This window comes from Lepidothrix coronata, unplaced genomic scaffold, assembly GCF_001604755.1.
Source record: "Lepidothrix coronata isolate B3197 unplaced genomic scaffold, Lepidothrix_coronata-1.0 Scaffold262, whole genome shotgun sequence".
NCBI lineage: Eukaryota > Metazoa > Chordata > Aves > Passeriformes > Pipridae > Lepidothrix > Lepidothrix coronata.
This window is the reverse complement of record NW_016690442.1, coordinates 453279-471905: the sequence shown is the minus strand read 5'-3', so window position 1 is coordinate 471905 and position 18627 is coordinate 453279. Positions and strand designations below refer to the sequence as shown.

The window sequence follows — 18627 nt, the reverse complement described above, 5'->3', positions numbered from 1 at the left end:
CTGACAAATTACCAGGAGGTAGGCTCAAGTCTGAGTTTACAGCACACCCCTAACTTCACAGTCATTGAACACAGGACTCTTGCAGCCCACATTATAATGAAGGACAACGAGCCATCTCATGTAGCAAACATGAGCTGCACAAGCATGTGTTCATATGGATGAACACTACAGAGTAGTTAATCTACTGTAAATTCACACTCCATATTACCTTGCAACAACTTGTTTTTATTTTCATTCTTTAGGTAATAAAATGTCAGTCCTTGTGAACCTCCTCCTTTCAAACATTTAATTTTACACTCCATGTATATTCTGTATTCTGTATCTTCAGTTAGCCACTTGTAGTGTAGCAAACTGACTAGTTACTCTTTTGTTTCTTTTCTGGGGTTTTTTTTGATCTGTAATAAAACTTTCCAGACACCTTGCTGGCTTAACAGTCCTTGCTAAAATTGTAAAAAACTTTTAAAAAAGTTGCAGTAGTTCTACTGGATGTTATTTTTCTCAGTTCAAAGAAATCTAATAGATAAGACATGGGTTGGGTGTTTTGGGTTAGGGTTTTTTTGTTTGTTTTGTTTGAGTTTTTTTCCCCAACTTACGTTTATCTCTGTGAATTAAAATTCTATTTCTATTTAATATATACCTTCTAGTGGAGCAAGACTCATTACTTTAATTTATAGGAAACTTTAGGATCCTTATTACAGAAAGGCACATGTGGCCTTTCTGTCCTATATACCAGCTTTATGACTGATTGCACCTTTCAGCAGAAACTTTGCCACTTCACTGTTGTGTTTCTGAACTCCTGAATGTATACCATCCAGCCATAGAAGTCTCACAAAGCATTTTTTCTTTTTTTTTTTTTTTTTTTACTAGGAGCTTAATTTCATTACCTGGCAAGAAAATGTATCTCCTCTTTACCTACTATAGTGAAAAATAATGCAAAAGAAATTATTTAGTACCTCTAATGCCCCCATCCTCCAAATTTATTTTTCTATAGACCTAGACTGTATTCTCACTGCAATAATAAATTAATCTATCAATGGCATATTTAAAGAAATCTGATTTCCTGTGGCACTGCCACATGTCTCCCTGGCAAATAACCACATCATTCACAAGTCTGCTGCCTATGATATCTTCAAGATCTTTCCTCCCCACATCCTCCTAACTTACAAGCAAGAAGCAGTACACATTGCAGCTAGTTCCAAACTAGACTCTTGTTCACTGCTAATTAATATACACATTCTGACTGGCTAAGCAGCAGCTCAGAGCACATATGTTGAACTCCACTTGATTTTAGCCCTCAACTGAAAGACTCTTATGGATCTTGCACTTCTATGCACTTAACATCTTTCACAAAACAGCCAAGAACATACTATAATTAAGGCTAATGTAGTCGAAACAAGGAATTTCAACAGGGGCTTTCTCTTTCTTACTCATTTTCTTATGACCTTTTGAGATCAGATACCTCCTTATCATCCTACTCAGCCACGGACTTACCAGGTTAATGCTGGATCCTCAAAGGCACATTTTCGATAGAGATCTCTGTGTTGCTTGCTCCCAGACATACCGGGCAGTTAACTAGAGGCACACCTTTCTATTTCTGGATGCTGTGGGGTACCATAGTTAGCTGGTATATAATTTAGGCAAAAATTAGGCAGTGTTTGAAAGATATGTTATGGATACAGGTACATAACTCCCACTGTTGTCATAATCTCAGAATTAGATTTACTATAGATTTTATGTAATCACAGAAACATCATAAACCTGTGGTTTTAAATAAATGTAATTGAATAAAATTCCTCAGAAGTAAAAGCTAACATTCATTGTTAACAGCTATATTTAACAATAAATTCTCTCCTTAGACACTACAGTGTACACATTAATTTTTAATGCTGAATATTTATCATAATATCATAGTATCATTTGGGTTGGAAGGGACCATAAAGATCATTTAGTTCCAGCCTCTACCAGCGTGGGCAGGGATACCTTCCACTAGAGCAGATTGCTCAGAGGGCCCTATCCAACCTGTCCTCGAACTCTTACAGGGATGGAGAATCCACAATTTCTCTGGGCAATCTCTTCCAGTGTCTCAATACCCTTACAGTAAAGAATTTCTAATATCAAGCGTCAAGTTCGAAGCCATTCCCCCTTGTCCTATCACTACGTGTCCTTGTAAAAAGTCTCTCTCCAGCTGTCCTGTAGACACCCTTTAGGTACTGAAGGCCACAATAAAGTCACCTCAGAGCCTTCTCTTCTCCAGGTTGAACAATCCCAACTATCTCAGCCTGTCTTCACAGGAGAGGTGCTTCAGCCCTCTGATCATCTTGGTGGCCTTCCTCTGGACTCATTCCAACAGATTGATGTCCTTCCTGTGCTGGGGACCACAGAGCTGGACACACTACTCCAGGTGGGGTTTCACAGAGCAGAGTAGAGGGGCAGAATGACTTCCCTGGACCTGCTGCCCACACTTTTTTTGATGCAGCCCAGGACACAATCGGCTTTCTGGGCTGCAAGTGCACATTGCCAGGTCATGTCCAGCCTCTCACCCCACCAGCACTCCCAAGTCCTTCTCGGCAGGGCCACTCTCTATCTGTTCATCCTCCAGCCTGTATTGATACCAGGGGTTGCCCTGATCCAGGTGGAGCACTTTGTACTTAGTCTTGTTAAGTCTCACAAGATTCCCATACGCCCACTCCTCAAGCTTGTCCAGGTCCCTCTGGATGGCCATCCTGCTGAGGGTGCACCTGATGCCCCTGTGTCACTGATGAAGACACTGAATAGCACTGGCCCTGATACAGACCATATCCTTCATAACATAACTGAAGATTGTCATACTCAAATGTGTCCTTAAGGCAACATCTTTTCTGCTCTTACCATTAAAGACAGCTACAGAAGTTACCCAAACAACTTCTCCTTTTCTAGTCTAAGATAGAATAATACTGCTCCACTTTTCTCTCTATTCATCTCTCATTCATTCCTGCAACTGGGCAGTAAGGCATTGTACAGTGATGCAAAGGAATTAAATAATGATTCTTAAGGACTCTAGATCAATTTTTCTGTTGTATATCACTGTGAAGGCACTCTTGTTTTCTCCAGGTTGCAAGAATGAGGATGCACTAATGACATTTCATACAATATAACGGAAAATATTTTTTAAAAACACAAATTAAAGGCAAAATGTTCTCATACGCTTTGTGAGGACTGAAAACTGAGTACAATGGAACAAAACCACACATCAGGAAAGCTTTAGCTTCCTACCATCTCCATCTCCCATATACTAAGAATTGCACATTCTGAGTATCAGTGTGAAGTTCCCATCTGGTGTTTCAGAAGTGAATGGAGAAGGCTGTCAAGACAGAAAGCTGATGTAATCACAAAAATCTTGTTTTCTTAAGAGGACATATTTTAAACATCTTATTCAAAGTCTATCAGACACTTACACTTAAAATTTTGCCTTTGAACATCAACATTTCGGCAGTCAATAATAAAATAATATCAATAACTAATAAAAATCTATCAATAAAAATAAATAAATAATAAACTAATTTAATATAGAGGCTAGAAAACAAGAGTGTAAGAGAGGAAATATAAAACAGGTGCTTTGGACATGGGAAGGGAACAGTGAAGAACAGCAGAGATTGGAGAGGGACAGAGGTGGAGTCCCAGCCAGAATGACAACATCATTCCAAGCACAACTGCTGAGGCTACATTCCTGGGAACCCCAGAGACCCACACTGGGTCTAGTGCATGGATACTAGAAGCAATTCTCACAAAAATGGCAATGAAAAACAAGCTTCCCAGCTGCTCCTGGAAGAAGGTATGCATTCAGAGCACTCCAGCCCCCAAAATCCGGGCACAACAAAGGGAACCAAGGCACAGACAAAGACATTCAACTCTTACATAGTTCTTGCCCTTTGAAAAGAAACACACCCTACAGCAACAGCAGTATTTTTAAGTCATATACCCCTTCAAATAAATGATCCTAATCTTATCATGAAACATAATTAAATTGAAATATCAAGTCCCTTTCATACAGACACTTACAAACAAAGCGAACTAACTCCAGGTTTCTGGAATGGTTTTAAACAATTGTACTATTTTTATTATTTAGGTAAGTAATGTTCTCTTCCAGGGATCATCTTCACAGCAATTTATTTTAGAATGCTTTTTTAAAAATACTATCATATTTCAAGTGGTGTAAACAGAGGACTGAAAAGGGGGAAAACAACAATTCAGAATCTCCTGTCTAGAAATGCATAGGAGAGTAGTGCCCTGTTTAAGTCAGCTGGTTATGAGACCTATCTCTCACCTTCTCTCAGTTTTCAATCCCTTAATTGTCTTGTCCCAAAGCCACCAGTGTTTCACAACCCAGAATCCCCAAAAACTCCCATCTCAAGCCTTTCCCCCTTTCAGCCCAGACCAACAGTCTTTTGACTTCCCCATTCCCTCTAGCTGTTTACTAAATCCTCTATCACATGTTTCTGTCTTTTCTGCCTCCATTTTCCCCTTCCTGGTTCAGACCAAATCCTGGTCTGCCCAAATCCACGATATCTATCATTCTGCAAATCACCTTCCATACTGCCAGCCTACTCTGCAATGCCTGCATTTCTATTTATTCAATCTCTTTGCTTCAAATCCACACCCATGCCTAGCAGCTCAAAACCAGGTGTCCTGGTTCCAGGTCCCTCAACAATAAGCCCAAGCCTTTCTTGGCTCCTCCAGTTTTCCCTGTAGAGGTACTTGCTGTCATACTATTATGCTTTTATTGTACGCCAATACCTCTTATTGCCCTTCAGTGTCATGGCAGCCCTGTCTTCTCACAAAACCCCTTGGTCCTTGTTGCAAAACAGGCTTTAAAAGTCAGGCTGGATGAAAAAAGTAATCAGAATGACTCTTTGATGACAGAAGAGTAGAATGCATCTAGGTTAAAAAAAAAAAAGCACAAGTAGTAACTTGTATGCGTTAGTTATGTCCATCAGGCTTTGCAGCTACATCTGAACTTTTTAAAACACTGCTTTTTCAAGTGTGACTAAAATAATGGTCTCAGCTTAGAATTACTATGTGCCATAAATTCTGCACTGAAGAGGCAGATTGCCTTAAAAACTGTCCTAAACTAAATCTGAATTTTCATACTAAACAAGCTTCAGATTTCATTTCTCCAAAGGAATCATTTAAAAAACATGGCCAGGAGAACCACAGTAGAGAGCAGAAGTCTAGAAATGAAAGGACACAGGCTCAGGAATGAAACTCGTTGTCAGATAGAACTCCAGCTCTAAACTTTTCATTGACTCATGAATTCCTTTCTACATGGATCTTTTTCATGATGACAGAAGATGACAAATGCAACCCAAGCCATGTTTCTATATTTCACTACTGAACCAAAGCCTGTAAAAACACTGCATAGTTAAACACAAAATATATCAGTCAGAAAACCTACAATGTCTAGTAGGAGCTGAGGTGTCTATTATTTGCTTGTCACAAAGAAGGAAATTAGCACCTCCATTGTCCTACTACACATTTCCCACTTCTTCTGTGGTTAATATCTTGGAAGAACTCAAAAGCAAAAAGCAATGCAGACACATTTATTATAACCAACACATTTCCAGAGCTATCCCTGTACTTCATAGCCTGTTTCAGACTTGAGTATACTGTTGGGAGAACAAAGACTGTGTGTGAACAATTTCCTCTGCATTTCTGTAGGCCTTGCCTTGGCATAGCTAAAGCACAAACAGTAAAAGAAACTGCGTAGCTAACATGGCTTCAGCCCTTGAAGTTAGAACAAAGGAGGATCAGTGTCAAGGTGAAGGTGGAGTTTCAAGAGGGTAAACGTGTCCCCTCAAGATCATATGGACACCTGTTGTAGTCCAATTAGCACTGGACAACAAAGTATGTTTTTCTTATGTACCCAATACCGTTGAAGAGGTGATCATGCATCGGGATGTAGAAGCAGTATATAATGAGTATCCTTCTTGTAATAAACGGACATTTTGTTGATCATATTGGTCTTAGCACAATCTGTCTCTATCCCCTCTGCCGATAGTACACCTACACTGATTGGCTGACGGCTAAACAGGTTTCAGTTGCCACTGGAATATGCTCCTTTGTCACTCAAAACAGCTGTGCCCAGGAAGCTACACTGCCCTTCCCATGCAGAGCTTTGTGAATTCCTCTCTGAATTCCCCTTTCTATTCTTTCTAATTTAACTAGCAGTAATTAGCCATAGTAGGAATAGAGAAGTTTAAAAATCATTTAATAGCTACAAAAATGGCTGCAAGAAGACACCTTGGTTCCTCCAGATAGACCTAAGAAACCCAAGCAGTAAGAGCAGAACGGGTAATGAATGGTTTTAGGGAAAAAGTCCATGAATTTATTTTTAAAAGTTCCTTTCTGAAAAGACTGAAACGAAACAGATGAATTTCAAATTTTTTCCCAAATATTTGTTTAGATACTAACTTTTATCCCTGGAGGCAGTTTCCATCATATATTTAGCTTTCAACAAGTCAGCATTTCCTGAATGAAAATGTTTCACTACCAAGTTCCTTTGAATAGTTTTATCAACAAAGTTTAACTTAAAACCAGCTGAGAACCAGACTGACAGCTCTGAGTATCACCGGACAAGCGAACAAGAACAATTTGCCTAAATAGGATCTGGCCTGGTACAAGATCAGTCCTCAGCATCACTAGTATATTCAGTGCTCACATTCTCTGCTGAGTCCATCAGCATGAAGGGGCTGTGCTTTTGTGACTTATCCGTTAAAAGGTGAAGACCTATCTGCAAAGAAAAATCATTCAGCTTCCTAGAGTTATAAATGCATCCCGCATTTTGAAATAAACATACTGCCAATCATTTAACCAGATATTAAAAATCCAAACATATATCAATAAAATTGAAAGAAGCAAAAAGAAGCAAATAGCAGCAGCTGTTGCAACTATTAAACACGCCTCAGAAAACTTAGCAAAACATAAATTTAAAACAATACTTCCAAAACCAAAGAATTAGAACAAAGACATTTAAATTGTTTTTCTCCAGCAGATAAAGAGAAAAAAAATTATTTTCCAAGGTAAAATGCCTATTCTGGAGAATCTCCAGTTGGCAGCTTAATTAACTAAGAAATGTCCAACTTGAACACCTATGATGAGTACAACTACAGTATATTATGAAGAAAAAAAGGTCTATGTGTGTAGCCATTTAGGACATAACTCAAAAAGAAATATGAAACTAAGTGGAATTCTACCAGAACTCAATGTAAGTTTGATATATATCACCATGTTTAACAAAAGGATTATCATTTCCCATGTTAGTAAGTACTTCATTATGTCTTTATAATGTTATTGGAATATAGAATTTACATCAGAACCCATTCCACAGACTTTCATTCCCAGCACTGTGATGACACACTGGAGCAATGAGGAAGCAAATTGCATGGAAGCCTAAATCTGAAAAGACTTGGTTTTACTGTTTAACAAGACAAGGCATGGATTTCATTTTTATAACATATTTTCTAATTCTCTGCTCAGTCTCACTGTCTCCTATAAAAGGACTTCAGCAACATTCTTGTAATCTCACAGAAAATTAAAATTTTGGTTACTGTAAACACTCCAAAACAACAAGATGACAGAAATCAATTTTCATGAGATTTACTCCTTACAGCATGTCTCATCCCAGCCCAGTGCTGACACAGAAGCCTGCAACAAACTTCTCTCTTGCACAGGGACTCCAGCTTTAGTGCTTACATACCTGCTGTGTAAGGAGACTGACGTGGCTTGGTGGGGAATACTGACAGGCTGCTTGCTTTTCTGTCAGCTGATGCAGTTCTGCTGCTGCCATACTGGGGCCGTGACACTTGCTCTGGGAAGAAGTATATTCGGCTTCTTTTTGCATCCTGGCTGAGCCCACACGCTGCCCACTTGAACTGCGATGGCACAAACCTATCAAACAAACATTTTGATATGCTTACCCAGCAGTATGTCAGACTCAGCCTGCTGATCATAGAGACATAAAAGCAGATATGCCACTAGGAAGAATACAGAATACCTCTATTCTTCATGGGTATTGCCTCTATGAGCAATTATCAACTCCAGACCTGTATTCCCTTTATTATAATATATCTAGTGGCACCCAATTCCAGAGAACACTGGCTGGTGTTACATAAGTTAAATTTATAATGTTTTTCCTAAAGGCAAATGGATCTCTTCAAGTAAGCTCTTCAGCTGGAAAGTAAGATTTATTTTAATGCCAGAAAGCTCACAGTCTTCAACTTCCTCCTGAGGGGAAGAGGAGAGGCAGACACCGATCTCTTCTCTGTGGTGACCAGTGACAGAATCCGAGGGAATGGCCTGAAGTTGTGTCAGGGGAGGTTTAGGTTGGATATTAGAAAAAGGTTCTTCACCAAGAGGGTAGCTGAGTGCTGGAACAGGCTCCCCAGGGAAGTGGTCACAGCACCAAGCCTGATAGAGTTCAAGAAGTATTTGGTTGATACTCTCAGGCACGTGGCGTGACTCTCAGGGTTGGTCCTGTACAGGACCAGGAGTTGGACTTGATGATCCTTGTGGGTCCCTCCCAACTCTACATATTCTGTGATTCTGTTGTTATTATATATAGCAACCCTAGTGAACATGTGCTGACCCTGACACACAACCTAAAACAAATACATACCATCATTCAAAATACAAAAAATTAGGTATTATCAGAACCAAGCTCTTAGCCTATATGTGGTTCCCAAAACTTTTCAAATAGATTATAGTCTGCACCCAAATTCCTACAGTTTCTTCTACCCTTCACGTTCCTTACACTCTAAATTTGCATTGTTCAACTGTGTTCTACCCCAGCATGATAGATGAGAAGTCTCTAAATCGTGGTTTTAGGATACTCTTGGATATGGCAGTGCTGAAACATCCTAGAGAATGAGTTTCAGTAACAAGTCACTCAGATCTTTCTTTTTTGGAGGTCTTGACACGCTTTTAAGTATTCAACACCTACAAGGTTTCATTACAAGATTTCTATGCTTGATAGACAGCCAAAGAACTAAGAACAGCACATAGAGAGGACAGGGCTTCTGCTAATAAAAACAATATTAAAATCACTAAAATCATTTAAAATCACTAAAGTGAAATTATTTCAGTAATATAATAAAGAAAACATACAATATTTAATTTCTCAGCTCTTTCTGAACAAGTTCAAAGCACAAGACTGAGGGGAGACCTTATCACTCTCTACAACTACCTGAAAGGAGGTTGTAGTGAGGTAGGGGTTGGCCTCTTCTCCCAAATGACAAGCGACACGACAAGAGGAAATGGCCTCAAGTTGCACTGGGCAAGGTTTAGATTGGATATTAGGAAAAATTTCTTCACCAAAAGGGTTGTCAAGTACTGGAACAAGCTGCACAGGGAAGCGGCTGAGTCACCATCCAGGGAGGTATTTAAGACACGTAGATGGGGCTTTTAGGGACGTGGTTTAGTGGGGGACTTGGTAGGACTTGATGAAGGAATTGTTGGACTTAATGATCTTAAAGGTCTCTTCCAACCTAAATGATTCTATGATTGCCTGTTCATCTGGTCAATAAAAGGGTATCTCTGGCAAAACAAGGGTTGCATCCTGCAATCCTACTTCCTGTGAGAAATTTAGCACCATTCAACAAAATTCAATTCTGGAAACATAAAATTTTTACCTACTCCAGAACATCTCTGTACTCAACTAGCAGGTTATTATGCATCCCAGAACACTCACCGACTTTTGCAGAAGATGGTCGGGACAATCTTTGGCTGTAGATCTGAGCAGCTCTCTGAAAAGACGAGAATGGGCCAATGGTGTAACTACCAGGACGACAACGATGTAACCCTGCAAGGCTACAAGTCTCACTGGACACTGGGTTTGTGAAGACAGAAGAGCTGTCAGGAGCTGTGCTCTGCAAGGAGGGTAGTGGGGGTGGGGACTGAATCAGCCTGGGAGCAACTGGAGGAGCCGGCAATGAATGGTGACCATCCACCTGTGAATTTTCAGAGGCTGCAGGCTGAGATGGTACCCAGGAACTGGTACTTCTCTGGAATGTTGCACCAGAAACAGAGGAAGAAGCACTAGAACGGCTGCATCGAGGTAATTTCACTTCAGCATTTAAAGAGAAGGTGGGTCCTTCTGGAACTACAGAAAGATAATGAACGCACTATATGAGAAAAAGCTGCTTTTTAAATCCTTCCATAATATCAACACACATATGCCTCTATTCAGACACACTGAAGCCAAAATAACCTTATCTACCAGCAGACAAGAAAAGGCTCTACATGATAAATATCCTCTTTCAAGGCCTGCCATATTTAGATCTTCCCCCAACAGAGAGGCAGCTAACTCTTACCTAGTGCCCACTTTACAGTATCTTCTACTGCATTTAAAAGTAAAACCTGAAGAATCTTCCCCAAAATTGGGAATTTGAATCTCTCAGTTTGAACCCAAAGGTTCCAACCTTTGTCTAAAACTGTATTAAAAACACTATATGCCTTTGATTTTTTTTCTTGATGATGATTTAAGCCAGTTCACTTACAGGTTGATTTAATTTCTTTGGGTTTATAGCCTTTTAGTGCTCCTTCTGCAGGCAGATCTGCAACTGAACTTTTGGGATGATCACCTTTTATTTTTTCCACCACCTCAGGATGCTCTATAACAAAATCAAGGAGTTAGGATGTAAAACATTGCACACTGTGGTATCATCATCAGAAGACTACAGAATTAACCTTACCATAATAGACTTTCTTGCTAATATTTCCTGTAGACCACGCAGCTTTATTGATGACAATTGAGCTGTCAAGTATAGTAGTGTGGACTACTGGATATATGTCTGGCACTGTTCCTGCTTCCATGAAATGCCTAATCAGGCTCAAATATACAGTTTCAGCCCTCTAGTCAGTATGCTCACTGTAGGCAGCACAATTCAGGCCTTGATTTCTTTCATCCCTTACTTTGATTTCAGAATTCTCTGTTCATTTTAATTCTTATGGGCTTCAGTTCGCACATTTTCATTTCAGTCATGCCCCACCATATTTAGTTCCTTATAATTGCCAGTCCAGATTCATTCCATTTCACTTCAGGCAACAAAGTTAGGAGTGCAGTTACCCTAGTCTTCACATAACAGTGAGTTAAAAAGAAAAAGATATGCAACCTCAAAACCGAATAACATTATGGAGGGGTTGTTCTTTTTTCAGACAAGTTAAACCGGATTTGTCTTCGCAACATCATCTCAGAACTGCCTGCAAAACTTACCACCTCGGGGCTGCTTCTCTGACTGGTGACTGCTGTTCCTGTGTTTTGTGCTTGTGGATTTTGCTCCTAGGAAGATACTTGCTGATTTGTTTTTGTGTGTGTAAAATGTCAGTACTTCCTCCAGGTCACTTTCACTACAATAAAGAGAGAAGAATGGATGTAGAGTGAGGATGCTACACTTTTTTGCATTCATGTAAAAGACAAGAAGTGATAATGAGACTCAAGAGGTGAGTGGAAAAAAAAGGTGAGACCAGACAAGCTAATGCCTTGCTCAGTTCCGCAGGGTAAGAGCAGAAGGAAAGCAACATGCCTTGGCTAAACCTGAGAATCCCACTGAAATGCCATCTTCTTATGCAGTAGAAAATTCAAGCCTTCCCAGGATAAATAAAGAGCAAGTGAACCAAACACATTTGGGGAGATCAGGTCAACACGAGAGATTCCATTCACGGCTAAATTTGTGAATCTTCCCCAGGTGCTCTTTAGAACAAGCAGCTATCTTTTCACAAGAGAACTCAGCTCAGCCTCTGTTTTATATTCATCATTAGTAGTTTCTACTCAGCAGAGGGGGGAGAAGAGGAAAGAGAAGGAAAAAGCTTGTTAATAAGCCAAAACTGCAGGACAAACAGAGCAGGTAATATTTTTGTGAAACTTAGAAAACTTGCATATGTTTCTCATTTTCTTTACAAGAAGAAAGTACAACTGCCCCAGTATCCTAAACACCTATTGGTCCCAAACCAGTATCATTTACTTGGCCATTCTTATTAGAGCTTATGCAAGTTGTAATTCTAATTGTTTTGATTAGCTTTCCTTTTGCTTTATAGTGTTGCCTCAACACTACTGAATGGCTATATGGCAGAGCAAACACCAAAAGCACAAAGTACAGTGCCAGTAACACTACAAGAAAACATAAAACAGGAATATAAATTAGAATAGTAACAGTTAGAATCCTTCAAAATATCCTCTGCATATCACATGTATAACTAGTCTTAGCTAGCCTGAGCTTTGGTAAAAGCAATGTCTAAAGCTGATACATTGCAGTTTGGACCTTCAGGGCATGCTGCGAAGTTCACCTTTTCTCCCAAACCAATGAGAATAGAGGTGAAAAGGAAATGTAAGAATGAGAAGTTGTTGGTGAAAAGGTGCTGTAAGCTTTTAAAGTGAAGTTAGCAGTATAAGTATATGCTTTTACAATGCACTAAGGACATTTAGAATCAATGGTCATAACATATGTGTAACTAAACACAATGCCATCCATGTGGTATCAAAGTTAGAGAGTCAATGAGACAATCTCAATTAAGAAGCAACATTTTTCACCCATTTTCTCCACTGTACTGCAGAACAAACACTCAAAGTGGAAATCTATCCCCTCTGCTTTGTTCCAAATGACTAGCTCACTGATTTAAGCTTCAAGCACAGTGCCAAGTAGTGTCAGATACCAGAGTTTTCAAACATACCTGATACTTAATAAGAAACGGAAAGATCACCAGAAATTGCCTGATCATTGGCAAACCATTCTTTATCATTCAGGCAAATGATCTAGCAAAAATCTCCATCCTCAGCCTAGATTGTGCATCAGGCCACAATGGCATGACAGCCAATAACATGGAAACAGAAGAGTATGCAGTTCTGTCCCATGCAGCCATCTCTTAGCTTTTCTGACAAAAAGGAAAATGACCTGCACTAGGACACAACAGACATTTTAGTGGCCAGAAAGGTCAGAGGAGCAAGAGCATGCCATAGGCCTATGTAATATGCATTCTAGCTAGAGGAGTAGATCCTGTGGTGTACGGTAGTCAGACATCTTTATCCAAAAAGCAACAAGATTTTTCTGGGAGCCTATAAATCTGTTAGAGTAATGACTCCATCAATTATATTAGCAAAAGGTAAAATTACTTGTTTTCATGAGAATGTATCATCAAGAGAGACTGTGAAATCTCCTGAACTTAGTTAAGACATCTCAGATATCACCCACTTCTAATCATTCACCAAGAGCGCTATCTGAACATAGAAAAAGAAAGAATGGTTTCATAACTGGTCATGAAAAAGCAGCACTGACCATCAATCTTCCAAGAGAAAACAGATGAGCATAAAAACGCAGGTAAACTCTACCTGTCCAGATATTGAAAGGGGTATCCTAGTTAGGACAGCTGAGACCAGTTCATCACTGGATAGGTGTAACCCAAAACTGTGTATTCTACATCTTCCATGCCATTTCCCAGAAACTGTTGTCAATAGACTATTCGAACCCTCTGCCCAGAGCCCCCCTGACTCCTCAGGCTATAAACTAGGTGCTAAGAGGTCTGCCAGATAGAAGGGTGTTTTTGTCCTCACGCCCATTGATGAACTCCCCGCCCTGAGGGAAGTACTGAGCATTCCTGCCTGAACTGGAGAATATATAATCTTGGAGTCTTGGGACTTTTTTAACCACTCGTGGGATCCAGAGGAAGACTGCAGACCACCATCCTCGACCAGACTGCAATCACCACTTTTGACCACACTGCAACAGCACTCTTGACCAGACTGCAACAGCACTCTCACCAACAGGTTTTTCCCCTCTCCCTTTACTTTGGACTCAGGGGGCCCAAAGAACACCACTCTGTTCATGCCCCAGGGTGCTGGGTTATACATTTGGGTTTTGTGGGTTAAAACCAATTGTTTGTCTGTATAATCGTACTTATTGTATTATTTTATTAAATTGTTATTCTGACTTATAATCTCTCTTTTGGGTTGAGTTCATTTTCCCCTGCTGGTTTACCTTTAAACCAGCACAAGGGGTCATTGCCCATATAAATATGTAATACATGGGTTAAATAATGGAGTCAAGAGGAATTACTTTTAGTGCTCAAGAATCAGAGACTTAGAAAAAGTAATTCCAGTTCACTGAAGAATTTCAGACCTCTCCATAGTCAGATGGCTGTAATAACACTTGGTTTTCATGCAATGCTACAGGCCTTAAGGAATACTTCACAGAATCACAGATTATGCTGATTTAAGAGGGACTCAAAAGGATCATTGCCTCCAACTCTTGGCCCTGCACAGGACCATCCCTAAGAGTCACACCACGTGCCTGAGGAGTATCATCTAAACACTTCTTGAACTCTGTCAGGCTTGGTGCTGTGATCATTTCACTGGGGAGTCTGTTCCAGCACTCAACCATCCTCTTGGTGAAGAAACCCTCTCTAATATCCAACCTAAACCTCCCCTGACACAACTTCAGGCCATTCCCTCGGATTCTGTCACTGGTCACCACAGAGAAGAGATCAGTGCCTGCCCCTCCTCTTCCCATCATGAGAAAGTTGTACACTGCAACAAAGTGTCCCCCCTCAGTCTCTTCTCCAATACTTAACTATTTTCAAAATGTGCTTCCTACTAGACTCTTTTAAGGCAGACAAAGCTCAGAGACAGAAAATGCTGCTTTTTCATTGTGAAAGTAACTGTTTGCACTGAACTGCCTTAGCAGGCCAAATAAGAGGCCTAACTCCCATCCTTGCTCATCTCAAAGTCCAGACCTGGAGACTTCCTGAAGAGAGGGAGCAAGCATAAGAGAAGAAACTTAAGCGTCAGAGCCATAACTACTGTTTGGCCTCAGCAGCTCAAGATTATCTGAGCAGCAATTCCAGTTTCATTCTCCTTCCAAAGTATTGCCGTATTTACTCCAGTGTCACAGAAAAAGAAACCATTAGTTCACCAGCATCCATTTGAAATTTACACAGGCCAGGGCAACCACTTTGGGAAGCTACTTAATGGTCAAAACATCTATTGTATGTCCTTCTCTATGCAACAGACACTGATGTTACAAGTGAGGTTAGGTTGCTGGAAGGAAGATAAGAGAAAAGACAAGTTCTCTACTCCCCAGCAGGAAGAGGTCCTACAGTCAGTAAAGGTATCTAAAGGCCTTTAGATCCATCAAATCATTTTTAGAATAACCTCATCACCTTCAGGGCTTGGAGATCCTTTATCAAAGCAAATAAAATCTATTCTTACCTTGCTTTGGTAATAAAGTTCTGAAAACCTTCAGGATTCACTCCCTCCTCCTCCTCTTCCTGTTTCTTTTTTGATCTTTTCTGAACCATCTGCTCCGTTTCCTGTTAAAAGCAGTATCAGTAAGTGTCTCTCTGTTCCATGGCATATCTACAGCTCCAAGAATACAAAAAACAGTTCCATGGGATCTAAGAAAAAAGAACGTCAACTCCAAAGAGCCAAATTATAAGTATTTCACTACGCGCAAGAGCATGAATAAAAAAAGAGAGCCCCAGTGACAGCACCCTAAGCATACACTAAACTCTTAATTCTTCCACCTGACATAATTTATTTGCTGAGAAAAGATCAAGCCTTCATAAATATGTGCTGTTCCTTCAAATACACTCTTTGCTGAGACATAAGGGAGTATGGAGGAGAAAAAAAATTAAAATCATTATTTACGGATATTAGGTCCCCTCTCTACTTTTGTTGTTTATGTCACAAATAGAGTTCCTCAAAACAGCTTTTATTGGAGCATTTGTCCCAAAAGTAGACAGATATTCAGGAAGGAGGGAAAAAAAACAAAAAATTATAATAAAGAAACTGAATCAAGGATGTCTACTGATGAATCCACATTTTCCACTGTAAACAGTATTTCTCTTGAGTTAATCTCTTTAGTCATGCAGCCAATTGCTGAGGGCTTATATACATACCAAAACCACACTGCTTTAGCAAAAACTAAGAAAGTAAAACAGTACAGCCTGTGGCAAACATGCACTTATACACTAAAATATACTGGAGTAAGTGGTAAGCCTTTGCACATGAAAATGAGAGCAAGCTCTCAGATACAAATGATCTATTTTACACCAGTAGAACTGGCTGACACTAGTGGTTGTACTAAAACAAATATTTTTATTCATTAAAAAAAAGCTTCAGGCCTGTCTGAATTACCAATACCAGTTTAAAAGCTATCTCTGGCCAGATCTCCACTTAATTTCTGCCTGCTGGTACCCTGAGCATTCCCAGAACAAAACAGTCAGATACATCTTTCGAAAGATAACTCAAGACAGGGAAGAAAAAATCAATATGGAACATGTCTCTACCCTTCACTACTTAAGTAACTCTCTGGACAATGATACTTTTTACTTAGTTTGCTGGAGGTAGCATTTTTTTCTTCAGTGTCATTACAGAAGATACATAGTGGCTAGTAGGAGTCCCTACTAAATCTGAAGTTATAAGTCAATGATAGAAGTCTGTTTGCTGGAATCAGACACCAAAAAACCTCACAGCCTAACAGTCTCTCAGTGGCTTAAACATGTATGCCCCAAAACATCAAGTGATATGTTCTCACTTGTTCTGAGAAAATGTTTATGCACTGATTTATTACCAGTTGCAGAGCTTTATTTTGTGAATTTACTCAAGAGTTAGCAGAAAATCGTAATGTTTGAATGCAATTTGAGTGGAAATTATATTCAAAGCAGCTGCATTCTTCACTGACCACAGAGCCACCCAAGTGTTTTGTGGTTACTCCTAACACAGTAATTCAGTGAGCATTAGGCATACAAGGCACTCTCTGGAACAGAGAACCTTGCTTAGACAGATCAAGTTACCAGATGTCAATTCTGACTAGCTAATGTAAGTGAACATCCTCTCTCCTAATGAGTAGAAGCTTGGAGGCCTCAAAGCAAAATTTCAATTACACTTGTTCTAACACTAAAGAAATGCCAGGGGGCAAAGGAAAGGGGAAGCTGCCCTTGCAAAGCAAGGAGTAACATGAGACCACTATGCTAAGAACAGCATCTTCTACGTCTAAAGATGTGCAAATTATTTAAATTATGACCTACATGTCCTTAACACTGAGCACACAGAGTCCCTCACTACAGATAGGTAGCAGTCCCTCCATATACCAAACAAATAGTAAAATACATATTTCATAATGTTCTGTACAAAAAAATTATCTCTAAAGAAGCACCATACAAATAAGAAGTGGGAAGAGCCATTACAAAGCACTAGAATCGAAGACAAGGCAAAGAAAGAGCAAACTGCCAATTAAATTAGCCTTCATTTCTGCACCTTTTTTTATGCATATGATTACTGGACTGCATATATAATGTACTAATACTGTTGTCTATCTGACAATTTGAACAGCAAAGTACCATTACTGGATGCACAGCTGCAAGCAGGCCGCATAAATGACAGAACAGTGCCTTTGATACAGCCTTCAGGAGACACTTTAGTAAAAGAGAACAGAAACCAAAAGAGCTACCAAAAGAAAAATTAAGAAAAAAATTAGTCACCTTGTTATAACAGATTATGAACTCGCCCAGCTGGCGAGCCAGGATACGACGACGATCATTTAATCCTAAACGACGGCTGGGGAGCAGCAACCTCAAGGACTGACGGAGATTGCTGGCAGCTCGCTTCAGAAAGCGGATCACCAGCTCCTGTAAGCAAGAGAGATGGAGTTAACAATGGGCCATCTGCAAGATGTGGGGAGAAGAGAATAGAGGTACTACAGCAGCTAATGAGTGGCAAGAACAAAAGATATCTCCTGAGAAAACAAGACGAAACTGGCAGACAAAAGCATTCTGCAATACATGTTTTTAGTATAGCTCTACAAAACCAATTTGGGAGAGGAAAACGGTGTGCCTTGCCTGAGGTGGGTCAGAATTTCGAACACTTGAGAAGTGCTCGTTTGAAAAGCATGATAAAGGAAAAAAAAAATAACCAAGCAGCAAAAAGCAGCATCAACAACACAGAACAACCTGTAAATACCTTAGGAGAACATTTCCATAAAAGAACTTGCAATGTGTTAAAGGAGGCCTGTGATAAAGTGTACTGACATAAAACCCTCTCAGCACTACCACAGGGAAGGAGATCTTTGTCAGAAATCCCCACACATCTCCACAGGTATCACTCCACTGGGGCAGCCTCATTTCATCACTTTTTATATATATACTGTTGCCACATTCTCTCCACAGTAATATATGACTACATTTACAGCTGTGTAATTCCAATCCCTCACCATGTCTATTTGACCTCTGGTGGGGAAAACATATGGCAAGGCAGATCCTAAGTCAAGATGCATCTTGTGGGTGTTTTGAACCCTTTCTGTCTCCCCTCTGGATTTGCTTTTGCTTAGGAGCTCTATTAATGCATAAATGAGCAGCCTCACAGCCAAACTATTGGATTTCACAGCTCGCCTCTCACTGCCATTACTCCAGGCTGGTTTGATCTGTTATTTTAAACATTATTTTTCACAGTACAGCAGACAAAGTGACTCTCAAAATCCAGTTTTAATTTCCACTTGGAAAGAGCAGAGGTAACATTTTCCACTGAGTTGACTGATTATTCTTGACATGCAATTTTATCTCTGAACTGCATTGGCTGTTTCCCTGCAACATGCACTCAGTGAAAATACA

The 18627-nt window shown here is 39.9% G+C and overlaps 1 protein-coding gene across 12 annotated transcripts in view; it reads right to left on the bottom strand.

The window, feature by feature from the left end:
• Positions 1 to 18627, bottom strand: part of TTLL5 (tubulin tyrosine ligase like 5) — a 139150-nt gene that overhangs the window by 64343 nt on the left and 56180 nt on the right. For 11 of the 12 annotated variants that reach the window (XR_001878194.1, XR_001878195.1, XR_001878196.1 and 8 more), the window contains 6 exons: positions 17503 to 17649; positions 15230 to 15330; positions 11246 to 11379; positions 10530 to 10643; positions 9722 to 10132; positions 7733 to 7923 (listed from right to left, as the gene is read on the bottom strand). Coding sequence is in view for 9 of the 12 variants with exons in the window: in XM_017835686.1 (XP_017691175.1) it covers positions 7733 to 7923; positions 9722 to 10132; positions 10530 to 10643; positions 11246 to 11379; positions 15230 to 15330; positions 17503 to 17649 (1098 nt within the window). In the remaining 3 variants the exon portion in view is untranslated. The remainder of the gene's footprint in view (positions 1 to 7732; positions 7924 to 9721; positions 10133 to 10529; positions 10644 to 11245; positions 11380 to 15229; positions 15331 to 17502; positions 17650 to 18627) is intronic. The other variant, XM_017835691.1, reaches the window with a different exon arrangement.